General features: G+C 43.5%; 1 protein-coding gene across 3 annotated transcripts in view; it reads right to left on the bottom strand.

The window, feature by feature from the left end:
* LOC147717652 (E3 ubiquitin-protein ligase TRIM39-like) overlaps window positions 1-17,403 on the bottom strand; it is a 213,715-nt gene extending 196,312 nt beyond the window's left edge. For 2 of the 3 annotated variants that reach the window (XM_086924442.1, XM_086924443.1), the window contains exon 1: window positions 16,973-17,398. In XM_086924442.1, coding sequence (XP_086780568.1) covers window positions 16,973-17,380 — 408 coding nt within the window. In that variant the 5' untranslated portion in view covers window positions 17,381-17,398. Of the gene's footprint in view, window positions 1-16,972 lie in introns of all 3 variants that reach the window. The other variant, XM_086924441.1, reaches the window with a different exon arrangement.
* Between the last annotated feature and the right edge of the window lie 3,675 nt (window positions 17,404-21,078).

Genomic DNA, 21,078 nt, shown 5'->3' with positions numbered 1-21,078 from the left:
CATATAATTGTAAGTGCACGTTACTTTGCATTATTGAGTAGTTACATGCTGAACTGTAATCACATTGCCAGCAGTAGTAGTGCGGCCACAAGGTTAAGCATGCCCGGTAATGTCGCCTGAAGTCTTGAGTACAGATTACATGTTACGCTGTCTTTCAAGCCAGTGTTTTAATGATGTCTGTTTGTGCTCGAAGGGAAGAATAGGGCAACAGGAACTCTGACCTGATGTTAAATGTAACTTATAAACATGGCACTTGGGAAATGGCTTTGGAGTTTTCGCCTTGAGTGTTTTCACTGCATTGATTGTGTTGTTGCTCCTAAGAATCAAAAATACAAGCAGTTTGACTCATTGATAGCTTTAAAATAAGACCACTGCAAAGAAGTGTTTTCAAAGGGATAGACGCGTTTAAAAACATAATACGTGCATAGTGCTCAGCAGAAAACCATGGCGCCACAAAAATAATGAAAAGACAGCTTCATAAAAAATAATGAGCATGTTCATTACGAGGCAGCTTGCAAATAATAATTTAAATCCTGCTTTAAAAATGATGCTAACAGCGAGCATGTTATTCAAAAGCCAGAATTACAGATAATGGTCACAGCAAGTGTGTTCATTCAAAGCCAGCCTCGGGAAAACGAAACTAATGAAAAGCGAAACTGACACTGACACTGCACACACAGCAAGCAGCGCGCTCCCGAGGTGAAATCTGACAATGGAAAGGCGCGCGTCTGATTGCTGTCCACTTTCACAAATACGGGTAACATTAGTTGTCGAACTGACAGCATTCATGTTTTCGCATGAATGCCAAGTCAGCTCGACCTAAAAAAGGGGTTTTAGCAGGAAATACTCATTAAACTGGCCTTTTAACATTCTATAACAAAATTAGTTATAATGAGAGGAATTATTCTCTTGACATTCCTTCATCTATAAACCTGGTCACTCCCTAATTATCTTTCATTAAAGGGCTTTACCACTTTTTATAAGTTAACATTTCCTATATACCATGTCTGACTCTGACTCAGACAAGCCTTCTGCCCCTACTCCTAACATAGACAACGAAGCCCTGCAAAAAATCCTTCATAAGGAATTGAGGTCCTGCATGTTTGAGACCTTAAGTCAGATCATGTCCTCTAAAAGGTCACTCCCTGATGAGGACAAAATCTCAGAAATTCCAAACCTTACTCTGACAAGATCACTGAATTAAGGGGTAAAAGACTTAACTCCTTGTATGCTGATGACGCGCTCAGCTCATCATGCAGCACGGTGGCCGTGTGCTGGTGACGAGCGGAACGCCAATGCGGGGATAATTACCCCGCTGTGCTAGGCGTTCCATTGAGCGGGCGGGGCCATGACAAGCTTAGCTCGTCATCAGCACAGCGTCACTGTGCTGCATGACGAGCCAAGCTTGTCAGCAGCATCCTGGCGCCGCCCCCTTCCCCCGCGCCGCGAAGAAATTAACCCCACGGCGATGGGGTTAAGAAAAGTAAAAACATTGATAAGAGCAATGTAGGAGCTCCAAGCACCTCATCAATTCAGGGAGGTCTTAGCCTCAACTTCTAATGGAGGTCCTCGCACCTCAAACCCCCAAGGTGTCCCTAGTGTCACAACTTACCTGGGTGTCCTTAGCAGCACAACTTATCTGGGTGTCCTTAGCGGCACAACTTATCTGCGTGTCCTTAGCGGCACAACTTATCTGGGTGTCCTTAGCAGCACAAAACATCTGAATGTCCCTAGTGGCACAAAATATCATAATGCTCTTTAAAATATGGTAGATAACGAATCTAATAATAGAGAATCCTCAGACACACCTAATGAGTATTTCCTTTATCTTGATGAAGCTGATCAAGAATTTTACAATCCATAGGAGGAACTCCCCTCATCCTCTAAGGACATTATCCTTGACCCCGTAGGGGAAGAAAGGTTTTCCCCATTAAATCTGAAACACTGAAGAAGTTCTGCGTGGTTCCCTCAGGACTACAGTGCAAAATTCATAAAAAAATGGGTAAGAAACCTCTTAGAAAGGGTCACTCGTAACATCCTTAGAGCTGAATTCTCTAGCCCTTCTACTGAGGATAAAATCTGCTATACCCCCCAATTTGGACCCTAAACTCATCAAATTCCTATTCAAACTTGGACGTGATCCAAGAAAAGGGATGGAAAAATCCCTTAAAGGGTGCCAAGACCGTCTTCTCGACGTACTAGGACCATTAGCCAGAATCCTAGATTCCTCAGAAGACAGCCACATCAATGGCACCCCTCTCAACACCAATCTCATCAGGGGATGGAACCAGAGAGCATTAATTCTACTGGGTAATGCCAATGCTAGCATTAATGCAGAAAGACAAAAAGTTGTTTTGACTAAAATAAATCCAAAACTAACTGACATGGGGGTAAAGAACCCTCGCAAAACCCAAAAGGTTTACTCTTTGGGGAAGACCTCATTAAATCCTTGGGGAAATATATCTCCACTTCCACCGCCCTGGACCAGGCACAGCAAAATATGCGCAGAGTTTTCAATCCTAACCTTTTATGGAGGGCCAGAAGACGGGTCCTCTCTTTCGGCCGCTTCAATCAAAGGCCATTTCCAAGAGCCTGCGGTTTCGGAAGAGGGCATCAGCAGTACAATGTGCTTTAATTCTACCCCCAGAGAATTAGAGGCCAACGCATCAGAGGATTTAGATCCTGTGGAACCTTCATCTCAAGTTATTAAGATTTTTGAGAGAGACCCCTTAAAACCAGGGGAATGGGGTACTGACACACAGTATAAACAAGTTTTTCCCTTGGCTCAGTTCAATAGCTATTGAAGCCCAAATACTCGTCTTGGACACAAGCAACTATAGGTTAAATCATAAACATGGCAACATTCTTTGTATGAAAGTATAAAAGATATTTTATTAAAACAATTGACAATTCCGGACCATATGGACATACACTTCATAAAAATAGAGTCGAAGAAGGCTCTATGCGTAAATTATAAAAACATCATCACATAATTACATAATTGTATTAAAAAACATGAAAGAAACATGTGTATATAGCATTAAACAGACAATTGATCAAAAGGAAGACCTACTCAAGTTCAGTACAGACATAAAGGAAAGATGTTTGGGGGAGAGAAACAAAACAGACACAGACAATCACAATTTGTCATTGGATGTTGCACATTAAATATCCAATCTAACTCAAACCCAGACCCGACTTGTTCTCGATGTTCGTGGTGCGAGTTTGGTTGTTTAATTGTGCACTAGTATGCGTTGACGCGTTTCGATGGTCTTTTTAGATGAATGCCATCTTTATGAAGACTTGTAAATCTTGTTTATTGCTCTCCTACAATGGCACTGGATGGTTGCCTTTGTACATAGATCCTGTTGATAAATATATTTGAGTAAATATGTGGCATGAAGTTACATATTATTTACACTGTGAACATTTCTTTAGTTATGCTCAACATTTGTTAGCTTTTGTTGGCTGAGTATACCGTTTCTGTTTTACATTTATGCTATGCACAAGGTTAGCAATCATTAGTCAAATACACCTTGTTTTTATAACACCCTTGCATAATTTCTAGGCACATACTTTTTAGAAAACATGCTATTCACACAACTTGTTCGTCCTACTAGTATGTGGGCCTCTGTTGTTACAAATTTCCTCAACAACTTACAGGGTTGGGACCCGCCGTAATTGTAATTGATAGGGGTGTGGACCATCGCTTGGGCAGTACTCTGTATCTCCTCCCACTCTATGTTAGGGGGCGAGGCAAAAGGGATTAATTACCTTAAATCATCTTCCTTCTGAGATGTAAGGCTTTTTGCATCCTATTGTACAGGATAGTACTCATTGACGGACTTAGTCTGAAATGAGATGAGATGACGGGTTTGGACTCAAATATTCTATTTTTAGTCCTGGATTAATTTGATTGTATGGGGTGTATAGTTTACCTGAAGCTTGTATCCCCTTCGAGAATTACTGGTTCTGGTCAAAAATTCTTAATCTTGGATCAGTAGATGTGGGGGCAATAATGCAATCACACCTACACTGTAAATAAAAATATTCTTATAAAGGAGTGTTCACGATGGTTCTACTTTGATTGTTAGACCTATTAGTCACTAATAAATTGCGTGTGCAAAGGTACCTCCAGTATTCTTGTCCTAAGCCTGGTGTTTCCGTTCCTTTCTGCTTGCTGTCCGCTGAAAAATGGGATACCCTCTCTTTTTTACTTCATGTCCTGGAGGAAATATTAGTTCTTGTGTCAATGAAATCCTGCTAGTCTATTGGGTTTTGATAAAACGGGGCTTGCAGAAGGTGCTGCCTTACCTCTAAGTTGCAGTTAAAGGGTCTCGGGATCGGGTGGTTTTAACAATGGTGGGCGCCGTGTTTCCACGTCAGATTAACCCGGCGTACACTAAGGGGTGATAGAAATAGGAGAGAGTAGTTAGTTCTCTCTCCCATTGAACAGATTTCAGACTCCCAGGGTAGACGATCCAGTGTTTTTTTTATACCTAGTCAAACCAGCTTATAGGATCCATCTGGGTCTATTAAAATGGACAAAAATTATTTTGAATCTGTAAGATAAATGACAACAAATGGGATGAAGCAACAGTGTCATTTTCACAATCAAAAGCCAATATACAATAAATAAATACATAGGACGATCCAGTTTTTCATTATACCTAGTCAGACCAGCTTATAGGATTTATCTGGGTCTATTATTTAAAAAAAGGGTGTCAGCCGACTCTATGAATACAGAGTATCTAACCTGGTCAAATATAAATAGAGTGTACGCCAACTTGCGAACAATATAAGGAATCAATAACTCGCCATTGTAAGTACATCGACAATATGAAGCTGATAATAACACAATTCCATCTATATATAGGGTTGACGGCCCATGTAGTGACAACAAGGTTTGTTTACCATAAAGGCCCATTGCGCGCAAGTATAACCAAAACGAGGCTTGCATGAACTCAGAATGAGGCTGGAAACGCGGAAGTATTCAATCGCGCGCTTCAGACCTATATAACATGGATCTTCAAAAAGTCTAAAAATCTTTAATGACACGCCAGGATCCCATGAAGATTTGCCATCTTTATTGTAAATATAGCAATTTAGAAAACATACAGAGGCACCCGGAAACGAGTTTGCAACACACGGAAGCATATCCACAATGAGGCGTGTACAAACTGACAACGAGGCTTGGAACGCGGTAGTAACCCAACCCGCGTTCGATAGGCATAAACATGATCCCGCCTAGAGGTTTCCAAAACACAGCTGCTACAAATTTATTATCAACCAATCGCCGTCCAGAAATATAGATTTAAAAAGACGCCTACCGTCTACGAGAATCAGCACTTTTTCGGAAGACGGAGAGTAAGACAGACGTGATACGGACGGGCTGGACGACGGGAGAAACATATCGATAGGTAAGGTTCCACTACCCTGGGAGTCTGAAATCTGTTCAATGGGAGAGAGAACTAACTACTCTATCCTATTTCTATCACCCCTTAGTGTGCGCCGGGTTAATCTGACGTGGAAACACGGCGCCCTCCATTGTTAAAACCACCCGATCCCGAGACCCTTTAACTGCAACTTAGAGGTAAGGCAGCACCTTCTGCAAGCCCCGTTTTATCAAAACCCAATAGACTAGCAGGATTTCATTGACACAAGAACTAATATTTCCTCCAGGACATGAAGTAAAAAAGAGAGGGTATCCCATTTTTCAGCGGACAGCAAGCAGAAAGGAACGGAAACACCAGGCTTAGGACAAGAATACTGGAGGTACCTTTGCACATGCAATGTATTAGTGACTAATAGGTCTAACAATCAAAGTAGAACCATCGTGAACACTCCTTTATAAGAATATTTGTATTTACTGTGTAGGTGTGATTGCATTATTGCCCCCACATCTCCTGATCCAAGATTAAGAATTTTTGACCAGAACCAGTAATTCTCGAAGGGGATACAAGCTTCAGGTAAACTATACACCCCAAACAATCAAATTAATCCAGGACTAAAAATAGAATATTTGAGTCCAAACCCGTCATCTCATCTCATTTCAGACTAAGTCCGTCAATGAGTACTATCCTGTACAATAGGATGCAAAAAGCCTTACATCTCAGAAGGAAGATGATTTAAGGTAATTAATCCCTTTTGCCTCGCCCCCTAACATAGAGTGGGAGGAGATACAGAGTACTGCCCAAGCGATGGTCCACACCCCTATCAATTACAATTACGGCGGGTCCCAACCCTGTAAGTTGTGGAGGAAATTTGTAACAGAAGCCCACATACTAGTAGGACGAACAAGTTGTGTGAATAGCATGTTTTCTAAAAAGTATGTGCCTAGAAATTATGCAAGGGTGTTATAAAAACAAGGTGTATTTGACTAATGATTGCTAACCTTGTGCATAGCATAAATGTAAAACAGAAACGGCATACTCGGACAAGAGCTAACAAATGTTGAGCATAACTAAAGACATTTTCACAGTGTAAATAATATGTAACTTCATGCCACATATTTACTCAAATATATTTATCGACAGGATCTATGTACAAAGGCAACCATCCAGTGCCATTGTAGGAGAGCAATAAACAAGATTTACAAGTCTTGATAAAGATGGCATTCATCTAAAAAGACTATCGAAACGTGTCGACGCATGCTAGTGCACAATTAAACAACCAAACTCGCCCCACGAACATCGAGAACAAGTCGGGTCTGGGTTTGAGTTAGATGGGATATTTAATGTGCAACATCCAATGACAAATTGTGATTGTCTGTGTCTGTTTTGTTTCTCTCCCCCAAACATCTTTCCTTTATGTCTGTACTGAACTTGAGTAGGTCTTCCTTTTGATCAATTGTCTGTTTAATGCTATATACACGTTTCTTTCATGTTTTTTAATACAAATATGTAATTATGTGATGATGTTTTTATAATTTACGCATAGAGCCTTCTTCGACTCTATTTTTATGAAGTGTATGTCCATATGGTCCGGAATTGTCAATTGTTTTAATAAAATATCTTTTATACTTTCATACAAAGAATGTTGCCATGTTTATGATTTAACCTCTAGTTGCTTGTGTCCAAGACGAGTATTTGGGCTTCAATAGCTATTGAACTGAGCCAAGGGAAAAACTTGTTTATACTGTGAACCTTCATCTCAAACAACCCTGCAAGTGAGAACTCTCTCCCATCTCCCTTCTCCTTCTTTCCCCCAAAAAGTGGGTGGCAGACTCAAATACTTCCTTCACAATTGGAGATTGATCACTCAAGATCCTTGGTTCTTAAACACTGTCAATGGGTTTATGATAGATTGGACTCACATACCTTTACAAAACTTCTTTCCCAAGAGACATGCCTCTCTCTCCAGAGCAACAAAAATGCTAGCACCTTTGCACATCATTATTGCAAGCCTATTGAACATATGTCTGATATTGTTTTACAAAGCTACCAACATGCATAATGTAGCCTCCGTTCTTGTAATGAAATTGCGGTTCTCATATTAACATGACTAGAGAATCTGAATTTCATTAAAGACACGGAGGCTGACATTATCCCTCCCATCCCACCCCTTGGTGGTCTTACAATGATTTAACGCTGTTTTTGTTACAGTTTATTACTGTACTTTTTATTAACAGTACTTGTTTCATCTCTTGTTCCTTTTAGCTTGATAAGCGTGACACTATTTTTTACATTCAAGAGTTATTTACCTCTTTCTCTTTTCAGGTAACGCTCCTTAACTGTGTGTCATCTGGCCTTTGGTTTTACCTTTGTTCTTCCTTCTCCTTCATCCTGCTCATCAGAAGATCGTTTTGATGTTTCAAGTTTCATGAACTTATTTTCCTCCACATTTAAAAGAGGCAGATTGTTGATGGCTCATGCCTTTCATGGGTTGCTATTGTTCGATTCTGGAACCTTTTAAGATTGTGATGTAAGCTGCTGCTTGGACTGCATTAAAGGAATGATGCATAATGTCAGCCTCCATCTCTTTAATGAAATCCAGATTCTCTAGTCATGTTAATATGAGAATCGCAATTTAAATGACAAAGCAAGTGCTCGGAGCACACTCTGTGTCCTTCCGAGCCTATATTCATCGCACGTTAGTTACAAAGACACGTGTAATACAGGTGCTTGAAAAATAGTGTCAAGCTGCAGTCGCTGCTGTCCTCCAAACTGCAAAATGTCACAGCATTACTTTGTTTCTTTAGTTGCCTGTGTCCATCAGTGTAAAAATGTACTTAACAAGCTTCTAGGCTGCTGTTTGCACACACGTGCTTTCATAGGTTTCACACTCTCCTGTGTTCTGATCGTGTACTGGTGAATACTGAGGTTTGAACACCTAGCTCATAGAAGACCAGGACAAGTACGGGACACCGGCCACAATTCACAAAGGTTCATTCCGAGTGATTGCACCCAGCTCAAAGCTTCTGCACAAATTGAGCAAAACCTGTGAACTTTTTGCACCAGAAGTAGGAAAACTGCGTAACCAAAGGATGCAGTGAAGGGAGCAACATGCACAAAATAGCACAGAAAAGGGTTTTTCAGGTTATTCCACTCTAAAAGCCTTAGGCGCAAACTCTGGCATGAGGCCATGCACGAACATCATATCCCCCGGGGGTATTTGAGTTAGATTCTTACATGGCACTGTGAAATATGGGCACAGGATGTCTAAACTAAGCCCTATGTCTACTTTTTAAGGTACAAAAGGGGGTGGTAATGGATGGAGCATCTGAACCAATCAAACACTCACACCCAGTCAAAAGATCTGGGTTTAATCCATCACCGTTCTTTAGCCCACTCTGCCACCCCAGTTCAGACATGGCTATATGCAAATCAGTCTGACCCTGTGCCTCATGGGAACAGTCCAGCCCGAACTGCCAAGTCATGCCTTCCCTGGACCGGAAACAAGCTTCCGAGGACCGCTTTCTGGCATTCCAGCCGTCTTCAGCCCGGCTTGCTTGAATCCAGTGGCAAAGTGAGCAAGGGACTCATGTCTGAGCATACCCTGCCACACTTATGGCGGCCAAAAGCGGTACAAAAGGGGGTGGTAATGGACGGAGCATCTGAACCAATCAAACACTCACACCCAGTCAAAAGGTCTGGGTTTAATCCATCACCGTTCTTTAGCCCACTCTGTCACCCCAGTCCAGACATGGCTATATGCAAATCAGTCTGACCCTGTGCATCATGGGAACAGTCCAGCCTGAACTGCCAAGTCATGCCTTCCCTGGACCGGAAACAAGCTTCTGAGGACCGGTTTCTGGCATTCCAGGCGTCTTCAGCCCGGCTTGCTTGAATCCAGTGGCAAAGTGAGCAAGGGACTCACGTCTGAGCATACCCTGCCACACTTGTGGCGGCCAAAAGCAGTACAAAAGGGGGTGGTAATGGACGGAGCATCTGAACCAATCAAACACTCACACCCAGTCAAAAGATCTGGGTTTAATCCATCACCATTCTTTAGCCCACTCTGCCACCCCAGTTCAGACATGGCTATATGCAAATCAGTCTGACCCTGTGCCTCATGGGAACAGTCCAGCCCGAACTGCCAAGTCATGCCTTCCCTGGACCGGAAACAAGCTTCCGAGGACCGGTTTCTGGCATTCCAGCCGTCTTCAGCCCGGCTTGCTTGAATCTAGTGGCAAAGTGAGCAAGGGACTCACGTCTGAGCATACCCTGCCACACTTGTGGTGGCCAAAAGCGGTACAAAAGGGGGTAGTAATGGACGGAGCATCTGAACTAATCAAACACTCACACCCAGTCAAAAGATCTAGGTTTAATCCATCACCGTTCTTTAGCCCGCTCTGCCACCTCAGTTCAGACATGGCTATATGCAAATCAGTCTGACCCAGTCGTCTTCAGCCGGCTTGCTTGAATCCAGTGGCAAAGTGAGCAAGGGACTCACGTCTGAGCATACCCTGCCACACTTGACGTGAGTCCCATGCTCTTCACACCACTGGAGTCAAGCTATCCTGGCAGAAGACGGCTGATAGCCAGAAACCGGTCGTAGGATGCTTGATTCCGGTCCAGGAAAGACATGGCTTGGCAGTTCGGGCTGGACTGTTTCCATGAGGCACAGGGTCAAGGCTGATTTGCATATGGCCATGTCTGAACTGGAGTGGTGTGGAGTGCAAAAAAACGATGGATTTAGGCCCAGATCTCTGTACTGGGGTGAATGTTTGACATTGTTCTGCATTCTGTCCATCAACTGTGTTTTTTGCATTTGTCACCCCGAGTGGGATGGGTATGCTCAGACGTGAGTCCCATGCTCTCCAGAACACTGGAGTCAAGCTATCCTGGCTGAAGACGGTTGATAGCCAGAAACCGGTCCTAGGATGCTTGATTCCGGTCCAGGAAAGACATGGCTTGGCAGTTCGGGCTGGACTGTTCCCATGAGGCACAGGGTCAAGGCTGATTTGCATATGGCCATGTCTGAACTGGGGTGATGTGGAGTGCCAAAAAACGATGGATTTAGGCCCAGATCTCTGTAATGGGGTGAATGTATGGCATTGTTCTGCATTCTGTCCATCAACTGTGTTTTTGCTTTTTAAGGTATACATAAGCACTGCCTTTCGACTCACGCTTGTCATCGTGCACATACACCACAGTAACATATTCGTGATTTTTTTATTGGCACATGTCCACGCATTTTAACATGCACGATGAGAAAACAGGACACATTTGTGGGATTTCTCGACCTTGTTAAGCCACTTTTCCTGATCCCGAATGTACATTATGGGCCGATGAGTGCAGAAATTCCTTCCTCTGTGTTGTGATGGTAGGTATTTGCAATTGTACCTAAGGGAGTAGAATGTCTTAACCCATTCCGTGCTCCTTCCCTCGCTCCCTGGTGCTGTGGACGACCATTGGCCGACGAAGCCCCGCCCACCCTTTAGAACGCCCGCACCGCGCCCCCATCTGGAGGTGCAGGCAGAGGAGCAGAATCATCATGTAAAAGTGGATGGAGCAGGGTTTAAAGTGTGCTGGGTCACTCAAGTCTTAGACCAAGTAGTAAATTAAAATGGATATTGAAAAGAGACCCTATATTTATGTCCTATACTTTGCCTGCAAAAACATTGATCCATTGTCTACACAATGAATGAAAGTTCTGAAAAGGAGGTGATGAGACGGGCTCACTCTCCATTTCTGTCCTCACCCTCAGAGGGAAAAACAAACCTTAACTCTGCAGCAGTGCCACTCTTCACTGCCTTAAATGTAACTTCAACGAAACGCGTTCTAGTTCTACCAGTCTCATCATTTCAGAACTGAAGCATTTTCAACATTTTATGCAAGGAAGCTGTAGATGTTGCTTATTCATCTTATGCAACTAATAACCACTGGCAAAGCCAATAGTCCTGGCTTGTTGTAGGTGTAATGTTACTTGTTCTATTATTTATCTGGATGCAGTGACAGAAGCAGCAAAATACCAGTATGGCGGCACGGTATGCTTTGCACAAATTTATATAGCTTACATGTTTTTAAGCCACACCCTTAATTACATCAGCCATGTCACTTTGAAAGACACTCCCCCCCCCCAGTTTTTTCATCCCACTTAAAGCCCTGCTGTCAGGTCAGTATGTATGCCGTTTTTTTGGGCTAGTTGTGAACCTGCTTTATTGTCAGTTGAGCCGGTTTATACTGTTGATTTTTATGATATTAAAGCAAACATTGCCTGCAGCAAATTCAAATCAGTGCAGTCTTCCATACCTTACAAAACACTTATACCCCATGTCTTTACAAGTTGAAAACGGCCCTAGTTTGCAAAAATGGGACACATTTCTAGCTAACTAACTCACTAATGGGGGCCTCTTTTATTTTGGTACTTGGTCTATTTTCTGTCCCAGTCTGATGCTGCATGGTAGGCAGGGCCACTGGAATTATGTGATTGGGCGGTGGCGTCGATTTCTGCATAATTATGAATTTGCCGCATTTACCACATAATCCACCATCTGCTGCATATTCTACAGATTTTAACAACAAAATTGCTTTCTATCTGAAACGGTTTAAAAGTTACTAAAAATACAGAGACACGTCTTGCCACATGTGTGAAGGCCCATTGAAAAGCTGGAATAGTCAACTTTCTGTTCCCACTACTAAATTTGGGTGTTAAATTGGTACTAATGCACAAAGGTTTTACCAAGTTTAAAAAGTGTAAAACAATTAAGCAATACTATTTCAAAATGTGCCACATTATGCCGCATAATTTGCCTTTTCTTGTCACATAATTTACTCCCCCTGCCACATAATTAAGCCTTCCCCTTCCGCATAATTCCTGCGGTCCTGATGTTAGGGTAATCCATGGCAGTGATTTTGTTCCTGTTTATATTTCCCATGCTTTACTTAATCTTGCATTCCCCAAGAGTGCTAACTATTTCCAACATGTGTGTTTCTGTATTTCCTTTCACAGCATATTACTCTTGGATGATGCACCCTTTGTACTGAGTCGCCTCCAGGTGTTTATAACAGGCTAAATTGAGCACTTTGGAGTTAAGTCTGCAGGCAGTACAAATTTCACACTGTGCCTGTCTGTGGTTCAAAAAGGTGTTCAGATTACATGATCATTCAAAATATGGCCTCTCTGCAGAGCACACATAGCAATGGTCCTGCATTCTATTTGTGATTCTATGCAAATGTGTGTGAAGGAGCTACTTATTGATTAAAACAACAATGTGAAAGTAAAATAATGTATTATTGTTACTCATTTAGCTTAAACAGCTAACAACCATTGACAAAACTAATACTCCTGGCTGTTTTTTGGTGTATGTCAGTTGTAGTGTTATATGTATGGTTTCTTGCTGATATCTTGCACATATTGATACCCAACCATGATTTTCCTCAGTGGCAATCAGGTCTCTGCCGAAGAATATGTTTGTATGTGCAAGCTTGCAGTTGCTTTATTAATGAAGACAAATTAATTTTAAACTTTATAGTAACAAATCAAGGGTTCTCATTTTTGAAGGATCTCATACCAAATGGTGTTCTCTGTGATGTCTGGTGGAAGTAAGTCAATCGCCCACAAGGGCAGAGTCAGCAATACAATCTTGGATTCATTTTCCAGCATCTTCTCTTGTTTTAAGAATATAATAACCATTTTTCAACCACTTGCCTATACTACATCCATAAGCAACAGAAAATCATTTCTTTTCAGTCCTCTCACTACCATGAGGGTGTTGTACAGTCAATTGTCTTCTCACTAGATTACGCAAATGCCCTTTTACTTGGGCTTCCTGCCTTCTTGCATTCAGTACCCTTCAAATCATTCAGAACCGTCCTCATCTGCATGTCATTTCTTCTCACCTTTTTGCTGTCTGCTGGGTTTTTGCTGCAAAACCCTCTATCTGCGAGGCACCATTCATTTGTCGTTGTGCACTGCATTAAAAAGGATCTACCTTTCTACAGCACTCCTTATGTTCAGTCCAGAACCTCATACTCAGAGCCAGCCAAACTCCTGTGACATCCTAAAATGTAGATGGCTCCGATTGGACGCAGATCCTTCTCCTTTCTAGTTGTGCAGGACTGAAACTATCACCCTCTTGAGCTATGGTGTAACTCCAGTCTTTTGGAAATACACTCAAAACTGTCTTTACTCCACATTAGTAAAGTTTGCACCTCTCTTTTGGACATCTCTTAGTGCCAGAATCAGAATGACTGGTTAGCATATCATTTTCATTCATCCCATTCAATAGAACAATAACCAAGTTTAACTAATTTAAACTACATGTAAACTTCATTTAATCTACTTACTAGCAATTTAATATCTATGTACGTATTTTAAAAGGATTATTAATGCTATTTTAACCATGTTACTGAAATCCAATTTATGTAAGTAGCTTCTTGCAAAGCAGCTTCATCAATGCCATATAAATAATGGCCAATTGATATTACTTCCTATGATGTCACTTCCTGTGAGGTTAAATCTTATGAAACTTATAGAGGCCTTGCATGTTCCTCTTCTGCCTGGGGCCTCACATATCCCAGGACCGACCCTGCGAACAGCAAGGGGTCAACATTTCTAAAACTCTTTGTTACTGGTTCTAGTGCTGAGCGCGTGCAACACTTAAATCAGTGTTGAGCACTCTCCACTGTAATATTATATAGATGGGCACGCACCTGCAAGAATGATGCAGCGTGTTTTCTGCTCGCTTCCAGGCAGGCTTCAAGGACAAAATAAAGAAACAATAAATGAAATAGCCATCCGTGTCATCAGTAGATTGTGGTAATTACAGGATAGACAGGCCTGCTAACTCATTTCAGTGTGTTGTCCCGCATCCCGCACTGAAATGCATTGTCACGCATTTAATACCCCTCTGAAAATCTGGCTACTAAGGGTACCAGCGTGCGCTGCAGGCGCCTGTGCACCTGTGTGCCGGCTCTGCTGCTCCCCGAAGACTTGCTGCCAGCAGCTGGGCTCAGTAAGTTAATAGTTAAAGATCTTGTCTGCTCTCAGCTCTGGAGTGGCTGAGAGTGCTACAATGTTACAAATCTGCCCAGCCTTTCATGCCCGGCTGCATATTTCCGTGTGGCTTTCAGACACGCACCACACTAACACTGCAAATTACCGAGACTGGGCAGGGCCTGCCATCAGCAGTTGTTGCTACTGGCTGTGGCACACCATGGGGGGAGGCCGGGATTATAATCCGGATGTGACCGTAGTCACATCCTGGAGGAAGAGGGAGTGAGGTAAGGTCAAAAGCGGTGGGGGAGTCAATCAGAGAGAGTTGAGTCCTCAGTGCGCTGCTGACTGTCCACGCAATAAAACCCCCGGCGTTGCCGGACCGACCAGTGACTAATTAATTAGTCACTCACCGACAGGACACTCATGGCCGCCACGCATCAGAGGCATCGAAATTGTGGTGATCGCGGGCGGCGGCGCAAATTGCGGCGAGGCGGGGTACGAGTCCGTGAGTCAGTCTGGATTGGAAGACTGCAGAGTGCATCATGGAGTGTGCTGTGCGGCCGCGGGTCCCTGTGCGGCTCACGCCGTGGACGCCGGACGGACCAGGACGCAGAGACAGCTGTCTGAAATCTAGTTAATTAATTGTTACATTAGCCAACACGCTGCGCGCTAGTCACAGCTGTGACTGACTTTAGTGTACACAGTTTATATTGTAACTTGTGTCAGTGCCGCCTGCCCTGCGGGGGAGTTGCGGTGCAGCCATAAATAGAGTAACAGCCCTGGGAACGTAGTGGCGCAAGCGGAACGTAAGTGTTGCAACATTATACTTTTGACCTGTTCCTATGCTGGAGACACCAGAGTGAACACAGCGGCCGTGTGCTGCCCAGGGGTGCTGCGTGAGTGCTGACAGAGCCCTGGACTTGAGCCTTGTACCGAGGGCTCAACACGCTGTTTCAGGGAGGGGAGAGACCATCGGCTCTGTAGTGTTGTGACCAGGCCCTTCCCACCCTTTTCCCAGCACTGACTGCTGCCGCACACCGCTGCATTACTGTGCCGCTGACGCCCTGACTTTGCTGTTTGGGATCCCTGGGTGCAGTGCACAGAGTATATGATGATTTGGGGCCTTCCACTTCGGTACTGGTGACCGGCACACCGCCAGCTACCTAGGCCAGTCTTTACCGTCCGCTACAAAGCGCACTGAATATTAGCTGCACTTCCTGCTGGCGTCTCTCTCGGAGCATCAAAACTCCTCCATAGACTCTCTTCTTCCCATTGTGGGTCTCCGTCGCGTTGAATGAAACCAATTCAATGTGTTGTCTGAGGGGTGTGCATCTGCTGAACGGCGTTAGTTCAAGTGGGTCCTGCATCAACTTTCATGCTCTCCGCCAAATACTAGTTTCTGAACGGGCCCTCTGGTTAGGTCCGAACTTTAATCAGTTGCAATACTGTGCGTGCTGCAGCCGTTTCACTTCAAACTTTGAGGCTGAACCCTGCATCTTTATTTTACCTGGCCTGTGATTCACTAGTAATGTTATCTGCATAACACCTCAACCACATAACCTAACTGCTATGTTTGGCTGTGCTGTCTGTTACCACAGAAACTATCTCTCCTCTTGTCTTAGCAATTATTGTCCAGTATTGTGATAAGGAAAGTTACGCTCTGTGTATATGAAACTGGCTGCATCGCACATGCACAGCCCTGCCCAGTGCCGCGTGTTAGACTCAGAGTAGCTTTTGGAATATAACATTACAGAGCTCTGGCTGCCAGCTATAACCTATGTGGGACTGTGTGCCCCTCAACCAGAAGCTTGCCCAGTGCCCAGAGCTTGTCTGCATCAGCTGCGGTGTTTGGCTCTTAATTAGGCAGCTGAGAAGAGATGTAAATGTTGGGGCCTCACATCCATCTGTTGTGTGCCTGGTCCCACTTGTGACAGAAAGGCCTCTGTGCCCCCACTGATGCTCGGCATCCTGATATGATTGATTGATGCTGGCAGCAGATAGGATCCCGGTGACCCAGTGTGAGCAAATCTAATGCCTCTGTGTATTTTTAGCTCAGCTAACTTGCTATGGATGTTATTAATAAATTAAATGAATGCTTCAATCATTCTGAGCTGCCTGTAGTGTACTGAGTGAGAACTGTGCACTCTCGCAGTCTGACTCTGCCCTGCTTTCAGCTGCCTGCTGTTAGTGCACTTTAGTTCAATTACGTCTTAGAGTTTTATGTTGCTCAAATGGGTGTCATATTTTTGATATTTATATGTTTCCCTCATCTTCATTGCTTGATTTTGCTTGCGAGAAAGTGTCACTCGTATTTATTGAAATGTCACTCGAAATTACACTGACATTATGAAAATGTCACACAGCATTCTGAAGCCTTGGCTGCTATGGAGATAAGGAGCTACCGTATAACAATTACGTTCCCAGCATTGTCTCACACATTCCCTGTACCCCAGGTTGTAATTATGCCCAGTAAAAGAACTGTGGTCCCAGAAGCACCTCACACGTACCTTGTACTCCTGGGCACATTCAATCAAGCAGTACAGTTTGTAGTAAAAGAGCTGCGACCCCAGCCGTTTCTCACACATACCTTGTACTCTTGGGCAGCCTCCTCTACAGGAACGACGGTGTGAGCCCGGTGGTCCCTGGACCGGTCACACACCACACAGATGGGCTCCTGGTCATCCTCACAGAAGAGCTGCAGCCGCTGCTGGTGTTTCTCGCACACGTTCTCCTGCGGCTTCAGGAAAGGGAGATGAATTTTTAGCATTTCCACGAGGTTTCCCAGCTGCCTGTTTGGCCGGAAGTTTGTCTCTGGAGATGTGGCCCTGCACTGGGGACAGGCGAAGTCTGTGTTTATCCCCTGCCAGCACTGTGAGATACAGGACTGGCAGAAATTGTGCCCGCAGTCAATGCTCACCGGATTCTTGAAATATTCCAAACAAATGGAACAAGTAACTTCGTCCTCCAGATTCTGAGACTGAGCTGCCGCCGCCATGATGCAGGAAATAGACGAGTTTCGTTTCTGCTGTTTATAAAGTGAAAGCAATCCGCACCCTCTCCTTCCTGACACGCCCTCTGCTGAGCGATATCCATCCCATCAGTCAGAGGTCAAAGTGCAACAAGCTGGTGGTTGAAGTGCAGCAAAAAAAGTACTTTCTCGGTCTGGCCTCGAGGCAGTTTAAGTTGTTTCTCAATTCTCGTATAATTAAAAAGAGCAGTAGGTCTGCAGGAACAGGTGTCAGGCATTCAAAAAAAAAGGAGTAAGAATATACCCCCTAGCTTGGCACTGAAGACCACGATATATATTCGAGGGGGAATTGTGCACATGTGATCAGGGTAAGTGCTGTCACTCAAAGTGCCTTACAACTAATAGCTGCTCCGGCAGACACACTGAACTGCTGAATGCTGCCACGGGAAGAAGCAAGATATGAATGAGATGCGAACAGGCCAATGAACGAAGACGGCTGCCCCAGAGCTCCTCTATGGAATGTGCATGTATTTCATTTTTAGGTCGAGCTGGAGAAAGCAATCCGAAGCATTGCATCCAGCTCGAAAACTAATGTTGCCCGTCTCCTGGGAATCTGAGACAGGGGTCGGGCACGCGCGGCGATTGGTGTCTGTGGACACGCACGTCAAGTCCGGCGCCGTGCACATCCCCTGCCTCAGATTCCCTGAAGTGCGCAAACACACACACATGCACACACATACGCAGGCAGGCACACACACACACAACACACACACACACAGGCAGACGCACGCACACACACACACACAGACGCACACACACGCGCACACATCCCCCCACACTCCCTGGGCTCTTTCAGCGTGTTCTGTGTCCCTGCCTTTCTCGTCAGCCAGTGGGTCAGTCTCGACATGGGAGCTCCACAGCGCTGGTCTTCACCCGGCCCCCTCCTGGCACCGGGACTTCAGCTGCCGGACTTCGGTCTCCATAACAAAGAGCGCTCATGCGCGGGCAGCCCCCGCCCTCTCACTCTCAGCCCGGGCTGCTTTCGGTTTCGCTGTCTTCCTTGTTGCTGTTTGGAAACTGTTGCTTGTAATTCCAGTTATTCCCCGATACTTGCCAAGTTCTTTTTTCGAAACTTGATTTATTAGCTATGTACAGGATAGTAATGGCAAAAGGCCATGATAGTCGCACTGGCAGCGGCATTGATCTGTTTAAATCTTCTAAAAGGATAATGGTAAAAGCTGGTCCCTGTTCCAAAAAACTATACAATTAGAATACCATGTGGAAGATCTGATGAAAGAAGGCATTCCCAAGGCAAGCATAGCTGCAGTAGCATTCAAAATTTCTACTTTAAGGCACCATGATGGATGCTCTTTTAAACTTCATTTATCCCGCAGCATGCAAAGCTGGTCATGATGTATTGTCACAAGATGAGTCCGTATGTGATTATTGGAAAAAATGTGAAATATATCTTTCAGTTGTTTAAAAGCGATGCTGCTGCCCCCCTGCTGGTACAGTGGAAGGCCAACATGGACTGGTGCATGTTCAGGGAGAAGACAGTCTATGTGGCCAGAGGGAGGCCTCGAACTTGGTCTAAAATTTGGGGAGCATGGAATGAATACAGGGGAGATGTGTGCTTACCGCCTGAACCAATCAGCCAGCATGATGATGTTTCCCCCTAGCCTGTGACGCCAACTGAGCTCTATTGTACTATATTCTCCTGTCACCTTCCCCCTCCCTCCTCCTTCCCATTCTGTACCTGATCCTTGATGCGCGTTTTCCTGCCTCTTTCCCTACCCTTCCCTGACACCCAGCGTCACGCTATTCGCACTGCCACTTTCGCGCCCGCGGGCGCCTTGTTGTTATCTTCATTAATATAAAATCAACCTTTGACGTATATGTTTCAATTGTTTGACACTACTTCTCTCCTTTTATTCCTGCTGCCTCGCCTCCGGGATGTCAGGCTGAATAGCTGTGTGTTCTGATTCAATAAAGGTTTTCAAAAATGTAATAAAAAAAAAAAAAAAAAGCGATGCTGCTGTTGGATGAACAATCTGAACTTTTTAATCGAAACTAAAATCTCGGTGTTATGACGCCAAAAGCCAACATACCCTCTATCCTTGCCCTGCTTTCAGGTAAAAAACGCTTGCTATAGGGTTTGGATATGTACAATATATGGATCACTGAAATAATATCGACCTCACAAATATCGAGGTGACAAAATATCGTTGACAAAATATCGATGGACAAAATATCGACTGGCTATCTTTAAACAGGTAAGTACAAAAATATCGACTACAAAATATCGAGTTACTAAAATATAGACTGTAAAAAATATCGTTTTTTTAAATGTCTTTAAATTAAGTTAATACTAATGTAATAATAAATATGTTTAGTCTAAACTTACTTTACATTATTAAAATAATGTTATATTAATAATTATTTATTTTAAAATAAAAATAAATCTAAAGAAATAATATATATATATTTATATAATTTTTTTTATATTAAATAAACATATATAATAATTTTACCGTAGCATAACAAAATAGTTAACAATTATTATAACAACTGTAGTGAATTCTACAATAGCTAAAGCGTTGGATAGCGTAGGGGTTAAAATTACTATTCCCACTCCAAAGAGTGCAACAGTAGGGAAAGCGTTGGATAGCGTAGGGGTTACAATTACTATTCCCACTCCAGTGGGTGCAACAGTAGGGAAAGCGTTGGATAGCGTTGGGGTTAAAATTACTATTCCCACTCCAGTGGGTGCAAAAGTAGGGAAAGCGTTGAATAGCGTAGGGGTTAAAATTACTATTCCCACTCCAGTGGGTGCAACAGTAGGGAAAGCATTGGATAGCGTAGGGGTTAAAATTACTATTCCCACTCCAAAGAGTGCAACAGTAGGGAAAGTGTTGGATAGCGTAGGGGTTAAAATTACTATTCCCTCTCCAGTGGGTGCAACATTAGGGAAAGCGTTGGATAGCGTAGGGGTTAAAATTACTATTCCCACTCCAAAGAGTGCAACAGTAGGGAAAGGGTTGGATAGCGCAGGGGTTAAAATTACTATTCCCACTCCAGTGGGTGCAACAGTAGGGAAAGGGTTGGATAGCGTAGGGGTTAAAATTACTATTCCCACTCCAGTGGGTGCAAAAGTAGGGAAAGCGTTGGATAGCGTAGGGGTTAAAATTACTATTCCTACTCCAGTGGGTGCAACAGTAGGGAAAGCGCTGGATAGCGTAGGGGTTAAAATTACTATTCCCACTCCAGTGGGTGCAACAGTAGGGAAAGCGTTGGATAGCGTAGGGGTTAAAATTACTATTCCCACTCCAGTGGGTGCAACAGTAGGGAAAGCGTTGGATAGCGTAGGGGTTAAAATTACTATTCCAACTCCATTGGATGCAAAAGTAAGGAAAGCGTTGGAAAGCGTAGTTGTAAAAATTAAATTAGTAAAAATCACATATTAACCAATTATTCAATTAATATAAAATAATTAACAATTATTATTAAATTAATGAACACATATAAATTAATTATCAATTATTTACTAATTACTATCAATAAATATATTTACATATTTAATTATTATTAATTAAATTACTTCCCACCCTATTCCCCTATAATCCCACAACCGAGATGTTTTCATGTTTGTGCCAGTGTGTGTTGCCAGGATGCCCACAGACTCCTCCTTGAATGATTTCAGTGTTTGTCAACAATGGGCCCTCACA

Source organism: Lissotriton vulgaris, chromosome 5 (assembly GCF_964263255.1).
Source record: "Lissotriton vulgaris chromosome 5, aLisVul1.2, whole genome shotgun sequence".
In the NCBI taxonomy this organism is placed as follows: Eukaryota; Metazoa; Chordata; class Amphibia; order Caudata; family Salamandridae; genus Lissotriton; species Lissotriton vulgaris.
This window is presented reverse-complemented; position numbering and strand designations above follow the sequence as displayed.